General features: G+C 40.0%; 1 protein-coding gene across 1 annotated transcript in view; it reads right to left on the bottom strand.

Moving 5' to 3' along the window:
• LOC124788945 (spondin-1-like) overlaps positions 1-20,504 on the bottom strand; it is a 643,244-nt gene that overhangs the window by 16,937 nt on the left and 605,803 nt on the right. Inside the window, exon 16 of the mRNA XM_047256231.1 lies at positions 7,231-7,287. Coding sequence (XP_047112187.1) covers positions 7,231-7,287 — 57 coding nt within the window. The remainder of the gene's footprint in view (positions 1-7,230; positions 7,288-20,504) is intronic.

Below are 20,504 nucleotides of genomic sequence, written 5' to 3'. Positions count from 1 at the left end.
CATCACTACAGTTCGCACACACACTGTTTTATCAGTATAATTTTCACTTTTTTTTTTAATGAACACTATGTATATCAATACTGATCAACATCTTGCTTCCTCATGATTTGTTTTATTGTATTCCTTATGAGTGTGGCTACAGTTATGTTGGGCAGTCTATATGGACTATTGGTGATCTCTGTGTTGGCTATCAATGTCAACTCAAGTACAGAAATTCTGAAAAGTCAATGATGGTCAAGCAGAGTTGAATGAATAAATATAAGATTATATATAAAAACAAAGATGAGGTGACTTACCGAACGAAAGCGCTGGCAGGTCGAAAGACACACAAACAAACACAAACATACACACAAAATTCAAGCTTTCGCAACAAACTGTTGCCTCATCAGGAAAGAGGGAAGGAGAGGGGAAGACAAAAGGAAGTGGGTTTTAAGGGAGGGGGTAAGGAGTCATTCCAATCCCGGGAGCGGAAAGACTTACCTTAGGGGGAAAAAAGGACAGGTATACACTTGCACACACGCACATATCCATCCACACATACAGACACAAGCAGACATATTTAAAGACAAAGAGTTTGGGCAGAGATGTCAGTCGAGGCAGAAGTGTAGAGGCAAAGAAGTTGTTGAAAGAGAGGTGAGGTATGAGTGGCGGGAACTTGAAATTAGCGGAGATTGAGGCCTGGCGGATGACGAGAAGAGAGGATATACTGAAGGGCAAGTTCCCATCTCCGGAGTTTGGATAGGTTGGTGTTGGTGGGAAGTATCCAGATAACCCGGACGGTGTAACACTGTGCCAAGATGTGCTGGCTGTGCACCAAGGCATGTTTAGCCACAGGGTGATCCTCATTACCAACAAACACTGTCTGCCTGTGTCCATTCATGCGAATGGACAGTTTGTTGCTGGTCATTCCCACATAGAATGCATCACAGTGTAGGCAGGTCAGTTGGTAAATCACATGGGTGCTTTCACATGTGGCTCTGCCTTTGATCCTGTACACCTTCCGGGTTACAGGACCAACCTCCTCTCATTGCACACAAACCCAGTCTCTCCCATCTACTCAATCTCCCACTTCCAGCTCCACTCCCTCCAAAACCTCAAAATTCCGATCAACACAATCTGGAACCACAACACCCTAATTCAGTAGTTAACCTTTCCTCCAAACCTCTCTCCCAATCCGAAACCTCTGTCCTATCCAAAGGCCTCAGCTTCAGCCCCACTCCCAGATTCAACCAAACAGCCCTCGTCAAAGATTTACTGTCCTACACTCGTACTCTCTGCTGGAAGTATCACTTTGCCACAAAGAAAAATGATCCTAATCCTACTCCTAATGTGGTAACAACTTCAATATAGACACTGAATATGCAGTTGGTAATGTATGGTCGATGAAGAATGATCATAGAGAATTATTTCACTTAGTTTACCACTTTGCCACATGGGACAAATCTCATTGGTAGTTCATTTCTGCCCATACCCAATGTAGTGTATCAGAAGTAAGAACAGCTTCTGCAATGCAGTGTTGCAAGGCTTTGAGGTTCTGTGGTAGAAGTGGAAATATAAACGGTATCCTTGATGTAACACCACAACAAAAAATTGCAAGGCATCAAGTCTGGCAACCATGGTGGCCACTTGATAGTGCCAGGTCAGTGGCCACAACATGGCCTATCCAGTGATGTGATGATGTCTCTTTTAAGTAATCTCATACACAACTGGGGAAATATGGAGGAGTGTTATCTTGTTGAAAGATCAAATCCCTGCTATCAGTTTCAAGTTGAGACATGTACCACAAATCTAGCATATTCAGATAGGTGATACCATTGACAGTTCTCTCAGCATAGAAGAGGGGTCAGTAAACTGTCTTCATATACATGGCATAGAACATGCTTACTTTCGTGGAATCCAACATGTGAATTCTTTGTTTTCCTTATGGGTGAGTTACCTCACTCACTCGCTCACTGCCTGACAAAAAACATAGAGCTCTTAGAAGAGACACGATGTCATATGAACATATAACTTCATACACATATACATACACATGATTGGCAACTATATAAAAGACTAGAGTTGCAATTCCCTGCGAAAGGTAGAACAGCCACCAGAGTGCATTAGTGTCGTTCATGTTTATTGTTTTTACAAAGCGTAGTATGGTATTTAATGTGTGCGAACACATTCAGATTTTCAGTGATCAATGTGAAGGACATGGAGATGCACCATGCATGCGCAAACAGCTTTATCAGCAGCTGACAGAGTTTGCAAGGTGTTTTATTTGGCCAGCTTGTTGAAAAATGCAGTACACAGAGGTCTGATGCTGGACTGCTTGGGACATGAGATCGACCACATCTGACCGTCACAAAGGAGGATAGCTGTGTTATGTGCCAACCACACTGTAACCCCTTCACATCTGCCCCTGCTATCTGAGAACAAATAATAAACTTCCCCAGCATACTGTGCCATCCCACACCATTGGTCAGAGTTTACGAGTCTAGCTGCATTTGGAGTGGTACCATGGCCAGGAGGCACACATATGCACCTGTCCATCTATCTGTCTGTCCACTTTATGTTAAAAAATTTGCATTCTGTATATTATGTAATAATGTTTAAAATGGGTATGTATTTTATGTTTTTATTTATGGATCATTCATGTGTCTAATGCATGTAGACAAATTTGATATCACGTTAATTAGTCTTTAGAGAATAAATAAATAAATCCTGTTAATTATTCATTATGCCACAGGTTGTAATAAATCACAATAATAAGACACTGCACCACAATTACTGAGAATTTGAGTGGCTACCGGAACTGGAACAATTAAGTTTTTTCCCCAGTCACACATTAATTGCTGTGTCTAGGTGAACAGAATGGGTCTTTTCATCTTTCTGTTGTGATTGTGAGTGGTTTTACTTGAAACTGCCCAGTATAGAATTTCTCTTCAGGATTTCTTATCTTGTTTTGATGCCTATGCAGAGAAAGTGAAGTGCAGACAAATTTTTGCTTCTAGTCTCTGATTAAAATGATTTTCAAGTTAATAAGATAGATAAAAAGAACACAACAGCTCATGGACTAGTAGCTGGGTGCTTTAATAAAGTCTTGAATGGGCTAAAAACCATGAACAGTTTGAGAATATTGTGACTGGAAATGATAGTTAGACCCAGAACTGTTGAGAGTTGTACCTTAATTCTTTTTGCTATTTGAAAACTTGAAAATAACTAATCATGTAAAGAAAACAAACTCCTAACTGTGGTTTTATCAGCAATTTTTACAGAGTCAGCACTTTTGTGCATTTTCTCTTTCATCTGTACCTTTAATTCTTTCCTGACAGGTCTTTTTTATCCTATGTTTGAGACCCACAGCAGAATGTTTGGATTTAGGTCTGAAAGAGTTTCTTATGAAATACATGATTTCAAAAGTTTGCCAACCTTTTTGGTGTTAAAAAATAGTAAGAGAGACAGATATGCCCCACTGGACATCAAGTGGATTGTTATAAAGGAGAGTTATTCTGAAATTTGTATTATATGACTGAAAGTAAACATTTTTAATCAACACTTATGAACAGCAGTTGTTAGCAATATGTATCAACAGTCTTTGAAGCATCATTTACACTTTTTGGGTAGAATATTGTTAAGCTTTCACTTATCTCCTAAGTTGCTTTCCAGTTGAATGGGTTTTTGCTTTATTATCTCTTCAAATAAGTGACACTACACCTCCAGGCGCATCGTATATCATCACATGCTATTGAGATTAGATCTAGATTTTAGCTTCTTTGTTTGAAGTGCTCATACATATCTACTGGGGATCTTTGCCTTATTGAACACCCTGTTTGGCATTTGTAATCCTAAAAGCAGATCTGTTACCGTGTCACTCTTATCTTCTAACTCTTGTTCATTCCCAGAAAGAGAGCAAAGGCACTTGGGAATATTTTTTGATACATAATGAAGAAAGCAAAGTAATTTGCTAATGAGAGACACTACTGTCACATTGTCATGAATAACAAAGCAAAATTTTTAAAAAAAGAAAAAAAAAGTGGATCAGACATGTAACAGAAAATTGATGAAAAGCTGGTAATACTGTGAGTAAATTAATTACAAAAATAGGATGACAAAATATGCTCTTCTTCTTTATTTTTGTGGGTAACTTTAGAAAATTATGACCATTCCCAGCTAGGTATACTACTTAAGTACTTCAGTTCTAGCAATGGTCACAGGTGTGGCTTTTTGCAGCCTGCCTGTCTTGTGACAATTCCATAAGTAGAAGCTCTTGGATGTTTTATAAAGCACATACAGTTGAGAGTGTGGCTTGTGACTTGTGGTACTCTTCTGCTTGGTTAATTGTTCTTTTTTGTCTCTAGCCAAGATGCTGAAATCCAAAATGAGCATTGGGAGAATGTGTGACATTGGTAAAATTGTTCATTGGTGATGCTGTTCCAGATAACAGATCTGTTGTTAGGTGTAGCATTTGTAACATTGCAATCTCAATTTATGAGTGCCATCAGCTTGTGGAAAAATGCATACCAAGAATAAGGAACTACAGTATAATGGGGCAGCAATTTACTGAAGAGGCAGTGGCCTCTTCAAGTTACAAAAGAATAACTAATACAGTACCAGCATTTCTAGCATATGGTATTCCCTGCTCCAAGATCAACAACCTCATTATGAAATAGTCTCTGGAGAAGTACACTTTCTTTTTCTTTTTTAAAAATTTTGCTTTCTTATTCATGACAATGTGACAGTAGTGTCTCTCATTAGCAAATTACTTTTCTTTCTTCATTATGTATCAAGTATCAAGTACTCACAGATGTAAGTCGCTGGAAGAAAGTTATACATTTGGATTCTGTATGAAGAAAAAGTTTCACAAAGCAGGTGAGCAATAGGTGATGACACATTGTATTTTATTCTTGATGAAAATACTGAGATGCAGGACAAATATGTATTCGATATTTTAGTGAAACTCCTGAAAGGAGAAAAAGTGAAACTAATGCTTTTTGTTAACTTCCTTTCCCAGGGAAACTGACAGTACAACTATGATGAATCACTTGAGCAATGCATATTTTGTGTTGTGGCTTGACAGGACAAAATATGAGTGAATATGTCTGCTGCTTACAGATCAGGTTTCTTACTTGTTATTTACATTATTCAGTCTCAAATATATGTTATGTAACCTAATTCATGTGACCTGCATCGTGCATACTGTCCATTGAGTTTGGGAGTCATTAAAAAAGAAATACTTGTCATTGAAAGATTTTGTATCCTGCATTAAGAGAATCTTAAAGACACGGAATTGGAAAAAAGTAAGTAACATATTATTAGGGCAGGCCTAGTAATTTTCATTGAATTCTGCACTACACTTAACATGACACAGATACATTACAGTATTTTTCAACATAGTTTCCAAGTCTCTGTAAACAACAGTCAGAACATTCTATCAATTATTCAGTTTCGTGACAATAAAAATCCACTCCTTGGTCACAGAGTCATTCGAGAACTGCTGTGTGAACGTCCTCATCACTGGAAAATCTCTTTCACCTTCATATATTCTTCTCAATTCCATGAACATTGTGGCCTGTGCTCAATGTCCTTCCTTTCTGATCAGTGTCACCCACATTTCTGTGGATTGGTCATCAAAGTTTTGGCGTCATCACACTGTGGCTCAATGTGTTGTAGTATTTGGTCTATTTACTGTCAGAATTTCATAGTGAATCTATGAGTTATTTAGATGTTTTGGATCTCGTAGACTCAAGTACTTTCTGTTTCTGCGCCATTTCAATTCCACTCTGTGATGCACCTCTTATTCATACTGGAGCAGGATTGGGTCTGCAGGAAACTTAGAACATTCATTCTCTTCTGACAATGTGCCACTCTTGTTGCGTAATGGTCTTATTGTGGAATTACTTGTATAACTTACTTTTTTAAGTCCCTATGTAACTCCTACCAGAACACAAAACTACAAATTATAGGAATTTCTTTGCCATTGTCAACCCTAGTCACAAAAAGGAATACTTGGTTAATAGCTATAGTGTTACTCTGTATTTTTAGATGCTTCACCAGATGATTCTTCAATTGTGAGAAAGGCTGAACAACCATCAGGAAAATAGAAGCTGTCACACATGGTCCCTCATTTCTGATAACAGCCAAGAGAAAACTGTAGGAGTAGTATTTGGAGAAAGAAGAACAGTGTACCATTTTGGCAAAGACAAAGGATGTGCTTGAAGGTATTGGAAAACCATGACAAGGAGGACGTGATAGCAAACAAGACTATTGGTTACAATTTGAAAATAAAATAAGCATCTCTTTTATCTGCTGATGTAGAATGTCCTTTGAATAAGTGACAGAAATAGATAAGCCAGTGTGTTCAGTGATGTGGTTCTGAAGACTTTTCAGTGCTTGAGTGAATTCTTTTTGGAAGTTAGTGATTTAATGACTTGTACATGCATTACATAATAAATTTTCACCTGTGGAATATGCACTTTTCTTAGCTCTTTTCTCATTTAAAATATTGCACTTTTTTGCACCTGGTTTTTCACATTTTTGTACGTAAAAATCGTAGATCTACTGACAGCCGATGAAATATCAGAACTCACTCTATGCATTTTGATGCTCATATAATGATTGGTCTTGTTCATATCTTTTGCAATAGTAACTGCACAAACTGGTGTGGTGGAAAACTTCAGGCAATACTGTGGAAGACATGGGCATGAACATTATGAAGCCTGCTTGAGCCTTTAGTTGTTGCAGAACTACGGGTGCAAAATTGTTGTTGATCAAGAGTCATATTTGTGAATGAGAGGCCTCTAGTGTAGGCTAAATTCATTAAGAGATTGCTAGCATCTTTAAATTATTCCCAAATATTTTGCTATTATTTACATAAATTTCATTTACATTTCATTTCATTAAAATCCGTGCACTTGTATACATGCAGTCAAACTTGAATGTTATGGGTTAATAATAAGTAGGGAAGGATTCCATTTGAAAGAAGATTCTATTTTCTAATTGATGCAGTTGTCATAAACAGGAGATGGCAAGAAGATAAAGGTTTAGTCCAGTATTATAAAATCTGCATCTCACTAACCATTTCTTACACAACATGAAAAGCAGGCCACTTTAATATTAAATGCAATGAAGTTAAGCTCAAGGCAAAGTTAATGTTGTTAGAAGAGCATAAATGTGGCATGATACTACACACTGTGCATGAATAGTAGTTTTGAGATCACATCTCTCAGTCTTTATGTCAACACCAACCTGTCACTATAGCATAAGGTTCTCCCCATGTTGGATTGTCATCAACTTCTGTTGGGTCTGCAGATGTAAAGTAAAAATGAAAATTATATGAAAGAAATGAAAATAATAAATATGGATAGTAAGAGTTTATACAATTTATTTTTTGTCAGATTTATAAAATGAAAAAAATAGAGAAAAATAAACCAATACTAATACATAATTAACTGAAACAGAGCTATCCATATCATCTAAGTGTTTAAAAGACTCTTAACTACTGCAGTCAGTGGCTGGTGATGTCAGGTCGCTTTAGAAACTCAGTGTTTGAGGCACCAGGCATGGATACCAAGTCAGCAGGGTTGTAACAGCTGACCCTGTGAAGGACTTAGTACAGACAGCAGGTGCAACACAGCCTAAAAACCATGGCTGCAGCTGGTGGAGTCCAGTCATCTTGCTGTCTGGCATCTCTCTGGCATCACTGCTGGCTTCTCGTGATGACAAGTGATCACTGCCTGAAAATCCAGACTTATTTATATGCTTTCTAACTTACTTACTTACTCCTCAGCTCTACAGCCCTTGAAGGGCCTTGGCTTGCATCACAATATCCTGCCATTCTATCCGATCCATGGCTCTCCGTCTCCATCCTCTGACACCCAGCTTTTTCATGTCTTCTTAAACTCCATTCACCTGTCTCTTTCTGGGGCATCCCCTCTGCCGTCTGTCTCCAGCCTTGCTATCAAAAATCCTCCTACATGCTCTGTCTTCTTCCATTCTGACCACGTGCCCTGCCCACTGCAGTATTCTTATTTTAATGGTAGTGACAATGTCAGGTTCTTCAAAAAGGTGTTGTAGTTCTGCTGCATTCGTATGAATGCACCAACCTCCTTGATCATATATTGGGCCATATATTTTATGTAGCACCTTTCTCTCCCAAATGCTAAGGATCCTTTCCTCATTTACAGTCATGGTCCACATTTTGGCACCATACATAACAACTGGTCTTATAATTGTTTTGTAAATGAGGATTTTAGATTTTCATGATAGAAGCAAACTCCTAAGCATGGGTAATGCAGCAACGTAGCATCTATTATCTGCTGGTATTCTGGCTTTCCCCTCACTACCAATGAAATTTGTCTCAGTGATAGTCGACTCAAGGTACTTGAAGTCTCTCACCCTTTCAAACTCCCTGTCGGCTCTCCTGAGATTTAGTAGGTTTTGTTGGTTGGTCATTGCCATGTACTTGATCTTTTCAACATTGTCTGTCAGGTCAAGTTCCCTTGCACCTTTCTCCAGTTGTTGATAGGCTTCTCCTAGCACAGCAGTGTTCTGTGCGAGTAATGCCACATTGTCAGTGTAGGCTAGGTACTGTAGTGAACAATTTAAGAAGGTTCCTCCTTTATTTAACTCTATATGACTTATGACTTTTTCTATGCAAAGGTTGAATAGCAATGAGGAGATATTGTCACCCTGTCTGAGTCCCTTCTTCACTTCCACTTCTCTGGAGATTTTGGCCTGTATTTTTACTTTACAGTTGGTTTTGCTGAGGGTCATCATAGAAAGTTTAATGAGCTTCTTAGGTATTTGAGCCTCTTCCATTACTCTCCACAATGCCACTCTTGAGATGCTATCATAGGCTTGTTTAAATTCGATATAAAGCTGGTGTACGTAATGGTTGAAGTAGAAAGGATATAAAATGTAGACTGGCAATGGCAAGGAAATCGTTTCTGAAGAAGAGAAATTTGTTAACATTGAGTATAGATTTAAGTGTCCGGCAGTTGTTTCTGAAAGTATTTGTATGGAGTGTATCCATGTATGGAAGTGAAACATGGATGATAAATAGTTTGGACAAGAAGAGAATAGAAGCTTTCGAAATGTGGTGCTACAGAAGAATGCTGAAGATTAGATGAGTAGATCACATAACTAATGAGGAGGTATTGAATAGAATTGGGGAGAAGAGGAGTTTGTGGCATAACTCGACAAGAAGAAGGGACCAGTTGGTAGGACATGTTCTGAGGCATCAAGGGATCACAAATTTAGCATTGGAGGGTAGTGTGGAGGGTAAAAATCGTAGAGGGAGACCAAGAGATGGATACACTAAGCAGATTCAGAAGGATGTAGGTTGCAGTAAGTACTGGGAGATGAAGAAGCTTGCACAGGATAGAGTAGCATGGAGAGCTGCATCAAACCAGTCTCAGGACTGAAGACCACAACAACAACAATAACAACAACAACAACATGTTAATTTGATGTTCGTAACATCTTTCAAGTAGTATGCGCAATGTGAATATCTGGTCAGTTGTTGACCTATATCTTCTAAAGCCACTCTAATAGCCTCCAACTCTCTTTTCCACATATGGAGTAAGCCTGCTGGTTAGAATCTTGGAGAAAACTTTATATGTAATATTAAGTAGGGAGATTCCTCGATAGTTCTGGCAGTTTAATTTATCTCCTTTTTTATGTATGGGGCACATTACAGCTGTTTCCCACTCCTCTTGCCAGATATTCAGTATTATTTTATGAATTGTTGTCCACAGCATTTCCCCACCATATTTGAGAAGTTCAGCCTGGATCTGATCTTCTCCAGGCACCCTATTGTTTTTTAAGCTCTTAATGGCTTGCATCACTTCCCCCAGTGTAGGTTCTGGTGTTAAAACCTCTGGTCCATAGTAAGTTAGTTCCTCTCATTCTAACCCTTCTACTTCTGGGTTCAGTAACTCTTGGAAGTATTCTGTCATCCTATCAAGTATTTTATTACTCTTCCCTATCAAATCCCCTTCTTTGTTCCTACACATATTTGTTCTGGCTTGGAACCTGGTTTTCCTTCTTTAATCTTTAGCTACATTTCACAACTTTGCTTCTCTTCTCCTAGCTGTTCAATTTCTTCCAGTTTTTCCTTTTCTAGTGCTCTTTTGTTCTGTCTGCAGACCCTCTTTGCTGCATGGTGCTTTTCATTATATTCATTCACATTTGCTCGAGTTCTTCTCTGCAATAATTTCATTTGTGCTACATTACATTCCTCAGTTCTTCTCTTACATCCTTACTCAAACCAATCTTCCTTCCTCTGAGCCCGTTCATGTCCTAAAACCTCTCCAGCTACCTTGAGGATTGCAGTCTTACATCATTTCCACATTACTTCTATATGTTCATTTGATGTGTCGGTCTCATTCTTAATCCCCTCTTTTACTTTCGTCTGATGTGCTCTCCGTAATTCTTCTCAGTTTCTTAATGTGAAACCTCTTTTGTTTGTGGTCTTTTTGTTTACTCAATAGTGAGATCCTTTGTCTATATTTAATTCTCACTAGATGGTTGTCTGAACTGCAGTCAGCTTCACGTTGGCTCCTAACATCCATTATGTCCAATCTGTGTCTCCGATCAATCAATATATGGTCTATCTGATTTCTGGTTTGTCTGTCTGGGGAAACCCATGTTTCTTTGTATATTTTTTTTTGTGTGGGAAACATGTACTGCCGACAGTCATGTTTTTGCTTGTAGCAAAATCTACAGTCAATTGTCGTTTGATATTTCATGGAGGCTATGTCTTCCTATGATTGGCTGAAAGGCATCTTCTTTTCCTACTTTTGAATTCAGGTCTCCTATTAATATCTTGACATCATGTTTGGGAGCCTGATCATACAGTTGTTCTACCTTGCGATAAAACTCATCCTTTTGTTGTTCAACTGCCTCCTATACACCTACATCTACATTTATACTCCAGAAGCCACCCAACAGTGTGTACCAGAGGGCACTTTACGTGCCACTGTCATTACCTCCCTTTCCTGTTCCAGCCGCGTATGGTTCGCGGGAAGAACGACTGCCAGAAAGCCACACTCGAATCTCTCTAATTTTACATTCGTGATCTCCTTGGGAGGTATAAGTAGGGGGAAGCAATATATTTGATACCTCATCCAAAAACACACCCTCTCGAAACCTGAACAGCAAGCTACACCGCGATGCAGAGCACCTCTCTTGCAGAGTCTGCCACTTGAGTTTGCTAAACATCTCCAAAATGTTATCATGCTTACCAAATAACCCTGCGATGAAATGCGCCGCTCTTTGTTGGATCTTCTCTATCTCCTCTGTCAACCTGACCTGCTACGGATCCCACACTGATGAGCAATACTCAAGTATAGGTTGAACGAGTGTTTTGTAAGCCACCTCCTTTGTTGATGGACTACATTTTCTAAGGACTCTCCCAATGAATCTCAACGTGGCACCTGCCTTACCAACAATCAATTTTATATGATCATTCCACTTCAAATCGTTCAATACGCATACTCCCAGATATTTTACAGAAGTAACTGCTACCAGTGTTTGTTCTGCTATCATATAATCATACAATAAAGGATCCTTCTTTCTATGTACTCGCAATACATTACATTTGTCTATGTTAAGGGCCAGTTGCCACTCCCTGCACCAAGTGCCTATCCACTGCAGATCTTCCTGCATTTCGCTGCAATTTTCTAATGCTGCAACTTCTCTGTATACTACAGCATCATCCACGAAAAGCCGCATGGAACTTCCAACACTATCTACTATGACATTTATGTATATTGTCATAAGCAATGGTCCCATAACACTCCCCTGTGGCACACCAGAGGTTACTTTAACGTCTGTAGACATCTCTCCATTGAGAACAACATGCTGTGTTCTGTTTGCTAAAAACTCTTCAATCCAACCACACAGCTGGTCTGCTATCCTGTAGGCTCTTACTTTGTTTATCAGGCGACAGTGCAGAACTGTATCGAACGCCTTCTGGAAGTCAAGGAAAATGGCATCTACCTGGGAGCCTGTATCTAATATTTTCTGGGTCTCATGAACAAATAAAGTGAGTTGGGTCTCACACAATTGCTGTTTCCAGAATCCATGTTGATTCCTACAGAGTAGATTCTGAGTTTCCAGAAATGACATGATAAGCGAGCAAAAAACATGTTCTAAAATTCTACAACAGATCGATGTCAGAGATATAGGCCTGTAGTTTTGTGCATCTGCTTGATGACCCTTCTTGAAACCTGGAACTACCTGTGCTCTTTTCCAATCATTTGGAACCTTCTGTTCCTCTAGAGACTAGCGGTACACGGCTGTTAGAAGGGGGGGCAAGTTCTTTCGCGTACTCTGTGTAGAATCGAACTGGTATCCTGTCAGGTTCAGTGGACTTTAGTCTGTTGAGTGATTTCAGTTGCTTTTCTATTCCTTGGACACTTATTTCAATGTCAGCCATTTTTTCATTCGTGCAAGTATTTAGAGAAGGAACTGCAGTGCGGTCTGCCTCTGTGAAACAGCTTTGGAAAAAGGTGTTTAGTATTTCAGCTTTGCACATGTCATACTCAGTTTCAATGCCATAATCATCTCAGAGTGTCTGGATATGCTGTTTTGATCCACTTACTGATTTAACGTAAGACCAGAACTTCCTAGGATTTTCTCTCAAGTCGGTACATAGAATTTTACTTTCAAATTCACTGAACACTTCACGCAAAGCCCTCCTTACACTAACCTTGACATTGTTTAGCTTCTGTTTGTCTGAGAGGTTTTGGCTGTGTTTAAATTTGCAGTGAAGCTCTCTTTGCTTTCGCAGTAGTTTCCTAACTTTGTTGTTGAACCACGGTGGGTTTTTCCCATCCCTCACAGTTTTCCTCGGCACGTACCTGTCTAAAATGCAATTTACGATTGCCTTGAACTTTTTCCATAAACACTCAACATTGTCAGTGTTGGAACAGAAATTTTTGTTTTGATCTGTTAGGTAGTCTGAAATCTGCCTCTTATTACTCTTGCTAAACAGATAAACCTTTCTCCCTTTTTTTATATTCCTATTTACTTCAATATTTAGGAGCCTTATGATCACTGATTCCCTGTTCTGCACTTAAAGAGTCGAAAAGATCGGGTCTGTTTGTTATCAATAGAGCCAAGATGTTATCTCCACGAGTTGGTTCTCTGTTTAATTGCTTGAGGTAATTTTCGGATAGTGCACTCAGTATAATGTCACTCAATGCTCTGTCCCTACCACCCATCCTAAACATCTGAGTGTCCCAGTCTATATCCGGTAAATTGAAATCTCCACCTAAGACTATAACATGCTGAGGAAATTTATGTGAAATGTATTCCAGATTTTCTCTCAGTTGTTCTGCCACTAATGCTGCTGAGTCGAGAGGTCAGTAAAAGGAGCTAATTATTAACCTAGTTCAGTTGTTGAGTATAACCTCCACCCATAATAATTCACAGGAATTATTCACTTCTATTTCACTACAGGATAAACTACTACTAACAGCGACAAACACACCACCACCAGTTGCATGCAATCTATCCTTTCTAAACACCGTCTGTGCCTTTGTAAAAATTTCATCAGAATTTATCTCTGGCTTCAGCCAGCTTTCTGTACCTATAACAATTTCATCTTTGGTGCTTTCTATCAGTGTTTGAAGTTCCAGTACTTTACCAACGCAGGTTTGACAGTTTACAATTACAATACCGATTTACTCTGTGGGTGCATGTACATTTATCATTGTGATGTTGGAAAAATTTTCCCCTTAATCTTAATATGGACATCCATTCATTGATTGGTTGGAAGCACATCACCTCAAGTTTCAGTTTCTAGTGACCACAAAATCTGTTCCAAAGGTATTCATCCTCCCGCCACTATGGAAGATAGTGAAATCTCCTGGTTTAACTGGTTTGTCATGTGACTTAATGACAACTTTACACTGGCAACAGCTCTCTGTTGTTGAAGGCTAACTACCACACAATGTTCAGTCAGAAATTTTACTTGCAGGCTTGCATTGCACCCCTCCCCCACTTCATACTTATTGCATGCATCAGACTTCAGCTGTGCTTTAAACAGCTTGTTTTGCATGCCAGCTGCTTGTACTGCAGGGCTGTGATCCAGTATTTGTACTTGTGCTAAGTTCTTAACCTCCATCATGCACTCTTCAACAGTTCAGCCCTGTCTACTTGATCATACACTCTACAAACTTGCCTCATTCTTTCTTTTCCTCCATTCACCCTGCTTCTTATGAAATACATGTGTGTGTTTCGTTTCAGCCATAACATATGCAACACAACTGTCACAAATGTCTTGTGCATTCCCTGTGGTATCTATAACAACAAAATCATCTGAAGTTCCACCCTAGATGATGCAAAAATCATTGGCACATGCACTTCCCTGTGCATCTGGCCCAGGCCTCCCCGGTCTCAACACAATAACCATTTACAACAAATAGGGCAGATATTTGAATCACCCTGCTGCTATCCTCACCCTTAATTACTTTTGTACAGTCCATACTCATTCCAGCTGGCATTACTGTTAGCCCAAAATCCCCAATTCCCCTGGATATTAGAGCTGGTACTTCTACTCTAGTTTCCTTAACTTTTGCAACGTCATTATTCTGCTCCCTGCTCAAATTCCCAGGAGATCGTATTTCGACACTATCCAGTATTAATTTAATCACTCCACCACAACAATTTTCTAACCAACTAGGACATTCTGTCCTAGTCCTCTCAGGTTCAACAGGTTTAACTACATCAACAGTAGTTGGACAGTATGCAGAAATAGGTAAATTATCCACAAGCTTGCTCCTCTTTCTTTCATCTTCCTTTTTCTCCTTCTTCTTTGCTCTCTCTTTTTTGTTTCTTTCTGTCCTCTCTAAAATCAATCTATTCCTCACATCCAGAGACCCACTCTCCATCATCCATTGCTCATGCTCTCGACATGTTCTCCCTATACTTTGGAGTTTTGTGATAAGGTCCTGCACTTCAGCATCAAGCGGTCTAATCTATTATCATACTCCACCTTTTCTGCTTGCAACCTATCTACTATATCCCTTAAAATTATCAACACCTCCTCCCTCAAAGCTCCTTTTGATATCAACAACCCTGCTACTTGTAGTACTGATGACAACATGATTTACCTCCTATCAGCTACACTATCACAGATGAGAGAGAAAAAAAGAACCCCTAAAACATACCACTGTCCTAACACATCTCACTACCCTACACACTTAAATAATGAGCCATTCTCCCTGCTCCACATAAGACAAAATAAAGTCACAAGAAAACTTAACCATAACACTAACATTCCTCCTCATAACTTAATTACACTCGCCTGAGTGGCTGCTCATACTCATTATTATCATACACCGAAACAACTTAACTTAGCTTCAAATCCTGAATCACTACTCATGGTTAACAGCTTATACAGGGTGTCTCACCTAAAGTTTTCAGTATCAATATCTCTGGAACCACAATAGATATTGACAAACAGCTTTCATGGGTATGAATGTTTGGCAAGGGCACACGAAAGTAAATAGTATGAGATATTCTAAACGATGTGCAAATATTAATTTCAACACGGACTTACGTTTTTCTTTTCTTTTCTTTTCTTTTCTTTTCTTTTTTCTTTTTAAATGGACATCTCATATTATTCCATGTGCAGGCAATAAAATGAGAAATCACAACATTAATGGCATTGGTTGCATTGCAAATAAGTCAATTACAACATGAGAAAATGGAACACAAAATAGGCACATGAAATGAATGAAACACACTACTACTGCACTTCTGAAAAAGCATGACCCGCACATTGCTCATAATTACGATGTGATTGATGTATGTATTTTTACTTTCAGTGTTATCATGACGGTTGAAAGTAATAATAGGGATTCCTGCCACAAACATTGATATGTACATAATGGTGTCCCTTGGGCATGTTGTATTTATCTTCATACATACTATGGAACAGCACCGGCTGGTGTACACTGCCCCTTACACTGCCCAGGTCAACCCTTTGCCTCTGCAGTTGTGTACAGGAACAGGCCATAATTAGCACTGTGTGTGGGAATGGCTCACTATGAAGCAGGATGTTCTGTGTAGAAGCAAATACAGGTGTACTGCACATTGTATTGGGTATCACTGTTGTAATCGTGATATTAATTTACCTGTCCATTTGTTCTAGGCATTTAACATGGTACTCACAAACAAGGAAATGGTTGGCACGATATTACTGTATTGAGAAAATCACCAATATGGCACATGCATGGCACAGGTGTATGCCTAGCAGTACCCTAATAGAAGTAATCCAACCTGGCCTACCTACGTGAATTTTGTTAGAAGGTTTCTCACAACAGGGTAGTTGTCTCCACAAATGCAGATCCAGAGGAGAGGTATAACACATGAAGCAGCAGAGGTAGCTGTTGTGGTGGCTGCTGCAATAAATCCTCATGCAAGTATATGTGAAATGGAGAGACAGATGGGAATCTGTGAACAAGTGTGATGCGTATTCTGCACAGGCATAGATACCACCCATATCACATGGCACTACATCAAGACCTCCATGGCAATGATGTTCACAGTCACCTAGAATACTGTCAATGGGTTCTCAGGTAAGGCCATAACTTTATTTGTAGGATACTGTTTATCAATGAGGCCATGTTTACAAACCATGGAAATGTCGACTTTCACAATATCCACTATTAGTCAGTAGAAAATCCACCCTTGATTCGTTGGATTGAACATTAACATCAGTGGAGTGACATTGTATGGTGTGGTATTGTAGGACATGACATCATTGGCCCATATTTCATTGATGGCACTCTTAATGGTGGACAGTACAAGTGGTTCCTGAGAGGTACCTTACCTGGACTGATGGAAGACCTACCCCTTCATTTTCCTCAAATAATGTGGTATCAAAATGATGCATGCCCTGTGCACAATGCCCCAATGACACTACAAGCACTAAACCAACAATTTCCACATTGATGGATTGGAGGGGCAGTCCCATTCAGGGATTTCCAGCACAGTCACTGGACCTCACCTCCATGGACTCTTTCTCTGGGGACATCAGCATGTCCCAACAACAATGGCCCAACACTAAAGCCCGTATTACCGCTGCATGCACTGCAGTAACACCACAAACACTGACAGCCATGAGTGGATCCGTGATCGAGCACGCACAGCCGTGTTGCCAAGCAAATGGTGATCTCTTAGAACATACATTGTACCAGCATACATTTTGTGTATTATGGAGAAGATGTATGTTTGTTTTGTTGGTACTACTGTACATTTATGTATGCATTGCATCATCTGCAATAGTTCAATTATGTCACAGTCATTAAAGCTGTTCAGTGACAAGTCTTGCATGTGGTGTGTACCACTGTGTAATTGGTGTACAACTATATAGAAATAGCGTGTATCTCTCTGTGCAACCCTTAGACAGTCATTAATTTTGTTTACTTTGGCCAGTGGTTATTGGTATTTTCTTACTATTATGTCCATTGTAGTATTGTCGAAAAGTTCAATAAAGCATGTACAAGTAAACTGTGTCCTTGTTTACATTGTGGGTGACTGGACACCCATATGTTTCCCATGCCACATACTAACAATGTACATAGCAATATGTAAGTCAGTGTTTGTTGCATCATGATATGTCAATCACATCGTGATTATGAGCAATGTGCAAGTCATGCTTGCATCACAGGAAGTGCAATAGTAGTGCATTTCATGTGTCAACTTCACATTCTAATTTCTTGGGATGTAATTGACATATTGCAATGCAACTAACACCATTATTATTGTGATTTCTCATGTTATTGATTGTGTGTGGAATAATATGGGGTGTAGGTGGGATACCCTGTACACTACTAGACAATGAGCCACACCGCTTGCTCATGACACCGATATTGCCCATACTAACAAGGTGAAAACTAACATTTATATTTATGCCTCCTCAAAAATACTGTCTGTATTCACCTGTCACACACTGAACTTACAAGCAGAACTCAACCCCTGGCAAAACTCACTGACTTGCCATGACACTCGCAGTCAAACAGAAACAGAACAGAAACACTGCACTCAACCCTCAATAAAGGTACTGTAGGTATTGTTGCTCCTTCTGCTGTCACTAAATAGTGTGGCAACAGGCTCAAAGAGTGAGTGGTGACAGATGAGAGGGTCTTGAGCAAACACAGTTAACAGTTACAAAGAACTGTTATAGATTTTGATACATATTGTAGCGAGTCTCATCATCGCCTGTGACTGGGGTGATGAACAGGAAGCAGCTTCCACATGGTGCTACTGAGCTGGTGCCTCATACTGCTGGGGCCAATGGCCTCCTTAGGCCATAACTATTGACATCAATGGCACGTTGTATTGTGCTGTGATAGTGACCCACTCGGGAAACAGCCCCTTGGCTCCTTAAGCAGCTGAGGTAGCGGCATGTGGAGGCTGCTGTGTGTTAGTTACAAACGTTGCCCTTGAACAAAAAGTTGGCCACTAGGAACTCAGCTTCGGAGGTGGCAGGCACAAGTGGCAGGTCAGCAGAGGTGTTACACCAAGCTTCATGAAGGACTTAGTGCAGACAGCAGGTCCAGCCCATCTTGAACCCAGCTGGCAGAGCCCAGTTGTCTCAATGTTTGATGTTGCTCTGGTGTTGTGGTGATACTGCTGACTTCCACAGTGATAGACTTATTTATATGCCTCCAGTGCCTATTTGTTTCACTAAAATCCACTGCCTAATCACATTGCTATAAAAAGAGCTTTGCCTTGTTGTGGAGACACCTCCCCACTTGCAACACACTCCCACTGTAAGGCACCACTTATTGATGAACTCTGCTATGCATTCTGCGCAATCCACTGACATGTCTGTTATTGTGTCCCACATGTCAACACATTGGTGGCAACCAATCTATGACTGTTAACATAATGCTCTGTGATGCTTCCATGCTGCTTCTCCTTACCTTTGTTAAAGACTAATAATTTTCTGTCCAAAGACTGGGTCACATAACTGCAGGATGATGCAAAAGAGGAAAATGGAAAAATATGATTAAAAAATTAATGAACAAGTGTGGGAAGTACAAAAATCTCTAAAAGTTATCAAAAGTCTCGTCTGAAGAAATGAATTGCTCCTAAAAAGCAAGAAGGAGATGCACAAAATTTATCACAGCCCATTAGTGATGTAAGCAGTGGGGACATGGGTAATGAAGGCACTGTACAAAAGAAAATACAAGTGAGTGAAATAAAGTCCCTCAAGAGCAGCTTAGGAGTTAACAAGATGAGACAAACTAAGAGGCATGATAATGAGGGAGACATTAAATGACGAGCTAGTATAGACTTGTAAACAGAATGGGAATGCAAAGGATACCAAAAGTTATGTTTGAAATGAACATAGAGTGCAGAAGGCTGAGGAGAGGACTAAGGGATAGTTGGCTGAAGAGAGTAGAGAGGCACTGTGAAAATGAGAGAAGGTTGGACAATAGCTTACTAGACAGAAAGTTGAAGGATAGAAGAGAAGGAGTTACCTTTGTTCCACATCCAGCTTGAGAGTGGAAACTGCTAAAAATGACAAAGGTGGGGTCAAGACCACATATTGCATCCAATGATGCCCCAGCTATCACAGTGGCATTCAACAATTCAGGCTACCAGATTTCAGTCAACACCACAGCGTATAACATATGTGCAGCCATTAGGATACAGCAAACTGAAGTGAGACTCATTTGAAAGAACCATATATTATATCCCTGTGAAAATACAAGATGTTTGAACACCCACCAGATAAAGCTATTAATAAGGGTCACATAGAGCATATCTCTGTCATGCAGTGCATTCTGGTAGTAGCTGTCACTGGAGGCAGCTGAAATGGTCAGAACCTCTGCTGACAAATGGCCAAAAAACTGGCAGCATGGCAGGCTAAGACCAGTTTGTTGCATTCTATCAAACAATATATTAAGCATCATAAACAGTTTACGTAAAGTGCAAATGTAACTCGCACACATGACTGCAGTCTCAGGCAACTGAAACTGCACTGCGAGCAGCAGCACCAATGCATGATTGGCGTGGCGACTGGGTGGGTGTAAGGAGGAGGCTGGGGTGGGGACGGGGAGGGATAATATGGTGGGGATGGTGGATAGTGAAGTGCTGCAGGTTAGATGGAGGGCAGGGGAGAGGTGGCGAGGAGGAGGGGGGAGGTGTAGCAGAAAACAAGAGAAGTAAACAGACTGGGTGTGATGGTGGAATGACGGCTGTATAGTGTGGGAATGGGATCAGGGAAGGAGCTGGAGGGGGTGAGGACAGTGACTAATGGAGGTTGAGTCTGGGAAGGTTACGGGAATGTAGGATGTATTGCAGTCAAAGTTCCCACCTGCACAATTCAGAAAAGCTGGTGTTAGTGGGAAGGATCCGTATGGCACAGGCTGTGAAGCAGTCATTGAAATGAAGGATATCTTGTTCGACAGCATGTTCAGCAACAGGGTGGTCAACTTGTTTCTTGGCCACAGTTTGTTGGTGGTCATTCCTGTGGAAAGACAGCTTGTTGGTTG

The sequence above is a fragment of the Schistocerca piceifrons genome, chromosome 3, assembly GCF_021461385.2.
Source record: "Schistocerca piceifrons isolate TAMUIC-IGC-003096 chromosome 3, iqSchPice1.1, whole genome shotgun sequence".
Lineage (NCBI taxonomy): Eukaryota > Metazoa > Arthropoda > Insecta > Orthoptera > Acrididae > Schistocerca > Schistocerca piceifrons.
This window is presented reverse-complemented; position numbering and strand designations above follow the sequence as displayed.